At 53.1% G+C, this 6,709-nt stretch overlaps 1 protein-coding gene across 1 annotated transcript in view; it reads right to left on the reverse strand.

The window, feature by feature from the left end:
- PRX (periaxin) overlaps nucleotides 1–6,709 on the reverse strand; it is an 18,808-nt gene that overhangs the window by 7,466 nt on the left and 4,633 nt on the right. The window contains exons 2-5 of the mRNA XM_011952540.1: nucleotides 5,808–5,851; nucleotides 5,626–5,724; nucleotides 5,375–5,500; nucleotides 1,161–1,317 (exon numbers count right to left, since the gene is read on the reverse strand). Of these exons, the coding sequence (XP_011807930.1) occupies nucleotides 1,161–1,317; nucleotides 5,375–5,401 (184 nt within the window). The 5' untranslated portion in view covers nucleotides 5,402–5,500; nucleotides 5,626–5,724; nucleotides 5,808–5,851. The remainder of the gene's footprint in view (nucleotides 1–1,160; nucleotides 1,318–5,374; nucleotides 5,501–5,625; nucleotides 5,725–5,807; nucleotides 5,852–6,709) is intronic.

Consider the following 6,709-nt stretch of genomic DNA (forward strand, 5'->3'; position numbering starts at 1 on the left):
AGTTCAAAGCCAGTCTGACCTCAGGTGATCTGCCCACCTTGGCCTCCCAAAGTGCTGGGATTACAGGCGTGAGCCACCGCGCCTGGCCAAGCCCACCCCATTTAAAAATGCAGCTGTAGCACATTTTGTCCTCCTGGCAACTGTAGCACTTATTGCTTTCTAATTTACTAGATATTTTACTTAATTTGCTTAAATATGTCTCTCCTCACTGGAATGTAAGCTCCATAAGTACAGGGACTGTTGTTCACTGTTTTATTCACTGCTGTAGCCCAAGCACCTAAGATAATGTCTGAAATAGGGCAGGGCACGGTGGCTCACGCCTGTAATCCCAGCACTTTGGGAGACCGAGGCGGATGGATTATTTGAGGTCAGGAGTTCGAGACCAGTCTGGCCAACATGGTGAAACCCCGTCTGTACTAAAAATACAAAAATTAGCCGGGCATGGTGGCCTGCGCCTGTAATCCCAGCTACTCAGGAGGCTGAGGCAGGAGAATTGCTTGAACCTGGGAGGCGGAGGTGGCAGTGAGCCGAGATCGCACCATTGCACTCCAGCCTGGGCAACAAGAGACAAACTCCGTCTCAAAACAAATAAATAAACAAACAAACAAACAAACAAATAAATAAATAAATAAATAAAGTCTGAAATAGAAGACACTAATAAATAGTTGTTGCATGAATAAATCACGCCAGCTTCATCTATGTTTCCTAAAACATCCTTCACTTACAAAGCTTCTCTTCCCAACCCCTCCAAGTGACTCACTCCACCCTTTTCTCCTGCCCCAACAACAAAAACATTTACTAGCACTCACGTAGTTAAGCACTATGTGCCACTTAGCTATGTGCTAAGTGTTTTCACATACTGACTCGTTTAATCTACAATACATAATAACCCCATACTAGAATAAGTCCCATTTCAGAGATGAGAAAACTGAGGCACGGAAAGATCACAAGCTAGGATGTGGAACTCGCACCCAGACGGTGAACCTCTGGAGTTTGCTGTGAACAGTCAGCAAAGCCCCGCCCCAAGCCCTTAACCCCGCCTCCTGGTCGCCGGTCACGCCCCCATCCCCTGGTCAGTTTCAGCTTCTCTTTGGACCCAAGGCAGATTCCTAACCCCGCCCCCGCAGTTCGACCCCGCCCCATATCCCGGGTCCGCCCACCTTCCTGCAGGCTGAGGCTCCTGGCGGCCGGTGAGTCCTCGCGCAGCTCCCGAACGAAGATTCCCTCTTTGCCGCCGCCAGCTACGTTGATGCCGCTGACCCCGGTCTGCGCCTCTGTCTCCACGATAATTTCCACCAACTCCGCCCGCCTCAGCTCCTGCAGAGGGCGGCGAGGTGTAGCGCTGGGGCTCTAGGGCCAGACCTCGCCCAGAGCCCACCATTGCGCTCAACAGTGGCTCATATACATATATTATATACATATATATGTATATATTTATATATATTTAGAGAAGGGGGGGGTCTCGCCACATTGCCCAGGCTGGTCTCGAACTCTTCCTCGGCCCAAGCGATCCTCCCGCCTCGGCCTCCCAAAGTGCTGGGATTACAGGCGTGAGCCACCGCGCCCGGCCAGGAGCGGCTGTTCAGCGGGTCTTCAGGGCACACGCCCCTCGGCGCTGCGACGTCGGGACACACCCACTCCGGCCTCTCCCCTTTAAGCAAGCCCGCGGGCGACTGGCTTTCTAGGATCCGCGGAACCGTTAAACAGCTCCGCGGGCCGACTGGCCTCTCTGAGGCTCTAGAGCTGCAGTAGAAAGGGTTTAGGGGAGGAGACGGGGTTGTAAGGGGATGGACTGCGTCAGAGTGGTCTGGAGAGAATTTGAGTTGTGATTGAGAGATTGGCCCAGGATCGTGGGGGCGTGGTCAGGTCGGGAGGGCGGGGCTGGGGGTTGGTGCGGGTAGGAGGGGTATGAGAGCACAGGCCTGGGAGGAAGAGCCAAATGGGGTATAGAAGCGTGCCAAAGATAGGAGTGTGGCCGGAATTTATGGGGGGTTATTTGGAGCTGGGATTGGAGACCCATATTATTTTTTTGTGGGGGGAGACAGGGTCTCTCACTCTGTCCCCAGGCTTGAGTGCGGTGTGATCATGGCTCACTGCAGCCTGGACCTCCTAAACTCAGGCAGTCCTTCCGCTCCAGTCTCCCAAGTAGTTGGGAACACAGGCATGCGCCACCATGCCCAGCTAATTTTTAATTTTTATTTTTTAAGGGACAGGGGTCTCACTGTATTGCCCAGGCTGGCCTCAAACTCCTGGCCTCAAGAGATCCTCCTGTCTCAGGCTCCCAAAGTGCTGGGATTATAGGCATGAGCCACTGCATCTGGCCCGGAGACCCATATTCTCCAAGCCGGGTTGAACTATGGGGGAGGGGCTTTAATTATAGCAGAACAAGAGAATAGTTGAGGATGGGATTCTGAGGAAGGGGCTGGCTGGACCTTCAAGCCGTCTGGGATTCAGGGGACAGGGAGTGGGATTTGCCTCCCTGCAGGCTTGAATGTGTGTGAGAATGTGCTCTATTGTAAATTCAATGACCCGAAGACCTGCGAAACGCCCACAGGAGAGGGAATCCAGTGAAGAGGGTCTGCGTGGGTAATGAATGGGACTGGCAGACATGGCATTCCCGGTATTTACTGTAAATGATGCAGATTGGACCTGGCCCAGAAGCCACTGTGGGATTCACAATAGGGCTTCCCAGAAGAGGCACTGACAAACCTGGATCCTGTCTAGGAATCCAATCTGCTGTGTGTCTTAGGAAGAATCTTGCCCTCTCTGGACCTACTTCTCTGCTGCAAAATAGGGTAACATAGGCATACTGGAAGGAGGTTGCAGTAGGGATCTGAGAGGACGCTGTCACTTCCAGCGCATGGGGGCCAGCACGGAGTGGAATTGAGCCCAGGACTTGGAGGGAGAGCAGGTCTAGGCCAGATGCCCCACAGCAGTGGCCCCGAGGGACTAGGGGGCTGAGCAGGGCAGTGTGGTTAAGAAGAGTTGTGGCTGGGGCTGCAGGAAACAGCATGACCACCAAGTACCACCCTTTGGCTCAGCAGGCCCTGGACTCAGCATTTTATGTGCAGGATCTCTCTTTTTTTTTTTTTTTTTTTTTGAGGCGGAGTCTCACTCTGTCACCCAGGCTGGGAGTGCTGTGGCACAATCTCGGCTCACTGCAACTTCCGCCTCCCAGGTTCAAGCGATTCTTCTGCCTCAGCCTCCCAAGTAGCTGGGACTACAGGCATGTGCCACCACGCCCAGCTAATTTTTGTATTTTTAGTAGAGGTGGAGTTTCACCATGTTGGCCAGGATGGTCTCGATCTCTTGACTTCATGATCCACCCACCTCGGCCTCCCGGAATGCTGGGATGACAGGCATGAGCCACCACACCCAGCCTCTTTTTATTTTTAAGAGTCGGAGTCAGGCTGGGCATGGTGGCTCATGCCTATAATCCCAGCACTTTGGGAGCCCAAGGTAGGTAGATCACCTGAGGTCAGGAGTTCGAGACCAGCCTGGCCAACATGGCAAAACCCCGTCTCTACTAAAAGCCCTAAAATTAGCCAGGCGTGGTGGCATGTGCCTGTAATCCCAGCTACTCAGGCAGCTGAGGCAGGATAATCGCTTGAACCTGGGAGGCAGAGGTTGCAGTGAGTCAAGATTGCACCACTGCACTCTAGCGTGGGTGACAAGAGAAAGACTCCGTCTCAAAAAAAAAAAAAAGTCGGTCGGAGTGTTGCTGTTTTGCCCAGGATGGTCCCCAATTCCTGGGCTCAAGGGATCCTCTGGCCTCAGCCTCCCAGAGTGTTGGGATTACAGGTGTGAGCCACCGAACCCAGCCTGCAGGATCTCATTTCATCCCCTCCCCACAGCCTTGGGCAGTCACAGAGGAGGACACTAAGGCCCAGAGAGATAAAGTGACTTGCCTAATGCCCTGTAGCAAGTTAAGTGGCTGGGCCTCAACCTTAGGTCTGTGACCCCAGAACCCATAGGCCATCTCCCATCCCAGAGAACTCCTGGCGCTCTACCTACTGCCTCTCACCCCTAGTATCAGCTTGGCCCCTGTAAGAGTAGACCCGCTCTGTGCCTGGTAGACAGTAAGACACAGTCGATGCCAGTCCACCATCTCAGTAACAGTCACAGCAGCTGCCATTCAAAGAGGCTTTCTCGGCACCAGACTCTGTGCAAATGGCTCAAGCGTGAGTTCTCAGAGGTGGAGATCATTACCTCCCTTTCTTTTTTTTTCTTTTTTTTTTTTGAGACGGACTCTCACTGTGACCCCCAAGCTGGAGTGCAATGGTATGATCTCAGCTCACTGCTACCTCCGCTTCCTGGGTTCAAGTGATTCTTCTGCCTCAGCCTCCCGAGTAGCTGGGGCTACAGGTGTGCACCATCATGCCCGGCTAATTTTTGTATTTTTAGCAGAGATGGGGTTTCACCATATTGGCCAGGCTGGTCCCAAACTCCTAACCTCAAATGATCCGCCTGCCTTGGCCTCCCAAAGTGCTGAGATTACAGGTGTGAGCCACTGCGCCCGGCCCCATTACCTCCATTTCACTGATAGGGAAACACAGGCTCAAAGAGGTGAGATCATCTGCCCAGGGCCACACAGCTGAAGTGGCAGGGTTGGGATTTGAGCCATGGGTCCAAGCCCATGTCCTTAATCCCTACATTATATGCCCTTTTTTGTTTTTGTTTTTGTTTTTTTGTTGTGTGTGTGTGTGTGTGTGTTTAGACAGGGCCTTTTTTTTCTTGTTTCTTTTTACTTTGTTTTTCTTATTTATTCTTTCCACACAGGAGACTTAATGCGACAGGATCTTGCTCTTTCACCCAGGCTGGCAGGCAGTGGTTCAATCATATCTCACTGCAACCTCAGCCTCCTGAGTTCAGGTGATTCTCCTACCTCAGCCTCCTGAGTAGCTGGGACTACAGGAATGCACCACTAAACCTAGCTAATTTTTTTTTCTGGTAGAAACATGGTCTCCCTATGTTGCCCAGGCTTGTCTCAAAACTCCTAGGCTCTAGCGATCCTCCTGTCTCGGCCTCCCAAAGTGCTGGAATTCCAGGCCTGAGTCACTGCACCTGCATTTACTGCCTCTTCTAATGAAGGGTTTCTGCTGGATTTTCTTTAGCTCCTTATTAACTTAGCTCCTTTATGCACCAATGAACTCACTGCTTTGAGTCTTAGTTTGCGCCAGACACTGCAGTAAGGACATTACATATGTTAATTTTCTTCCCCTCACAGTGACCCATAAAATGGACCCTGTTACTATTTCCATTTCACAGATGGAGAGAATGAGGCACAGAGAGGCCAGAAAGTGCCTCCTTGCTGCCCTAATCTGTGCCTCCCCATTGTCCTCAAGTGCTCCTTGCAGGACACGTGGGCACTCACCTCTGCGCTCCGGCTCCTGGCCTCCATGGCGTTGCTGGGAGGCACCTGCACCCCAGGCTCCTGTGTCCTCTCCCCTTTCTGCTGCAGAACCAGCTTCAGTTCTGCATGGAGCAGCTGCCTCTGAGCCTGCGGGAGGACAGCAGTGGAGGCTTGAGGCCAGGAGGGGATGAGAGGTGGAGGCCATGCTTACAGGGAGAGAGCAGGGTGGGTATTGGAAGGGGAGAAGGGCCCCACCCCAGCTGTCCTCTCACCGCTGCCTGGGCGCAGGCACTTCCTCCTAACAGGAGCCCAGCCCGAGGTACTGCACAGCTGTCTGCAGGGCTCACGCCCTTCCGCGGGGTTCTTGCTGCCTGCCAGGGAAAGACCAGGACATGAAGCTCTAGGCAGGCGAGGGAGGGGTGGGGAGGGGCATGTGGCACCAGCCAGCACTCACCTGAGGGTCACCTCTAGCTCCTTGGGCCTCCTGAGTCCGGGGCTCTAAGAAGAATAATGAGAGCAGTGTTATTGGCTAACACCCACTGATGGCTTCCTGAGTGCCTTACCCTGCTGTGTTCTGCTGATACCCTATCCCCATCGCGCAGGTGGGAAACTGATCCTCAGAAGACCTTTACCCAGGATGACTCAGCTGGACAACACACAGCAAAGCCAAAACTGACTCTGAGGCTTCTCTGGCAGCAGGGCCCCTGTGCCAAAGATCTTGGCCAACTGAGGGGGCCAAATTCACTAAAAAATAATTGCTTTTTGAGACAGGGTCTAACTCTATTGCCCAGGCTGGAGTACAGTGGTGCAATCACAGCACACTGCTGCCTCGATTGCTGGGCTCAGGCGATCCTCCCACCTCGGTCTCCTGAGTAGCTGGGACCACAGGTGCAGGCCACAACACCTGGCTACGTGTGTGTTTGTTTGTTTGTTTGTGAGAGAGTTTTGCTCTGTCACCCAGGCTGCAGTGCAATGGCGTGCTCTTGGCTCACTGCAACCACCAACTCCTGGGTTCAGGCCATTCTCCTGACTCAGCCTCCCGAGTAGTTGGGGCTACAGGCACGCACCTTGGGACTACAGGCACGCACCACCATGCCTGGCTAATTTTTGTATTTTTAGTAGAATCGGAGTTTCACCATGTTGGCCAGGCTGGTCTTGAACTCCTGACTGCAAGTGATCTGCCCATCTTGGCCTTCCAAAGTGCTGGAATTACAGGCATGAGCCACCGCACCTGGCAACACCAGGTTAATTTTTAAAATTAATTTATAAGCCGGGCGCGGTGGCTCAAGCCTGTAATCCCAGCACTTTGGGAGGCCGAGACGGGTGGATCACGAGGTCAGGAGATCGAGACCATCC

This window comes from Colobus angolensis, unplaced genomic scaffold (genome assembly GCF_000951035.1).
Source record: "Colobus angolensis palliatus isolate OR3802 unplaced genomic scaffold, Cang.pa_1.0 Scaffold34, whole genome shotgun sequence".
In the NCBI taxonomy this organism is placed as follows: domain Eukaryota; kingdom Metazoa; phylum Chordata; class Mammalia; order Primates; family Cercopithecidae; genus Colobus; species Colobus angolensis.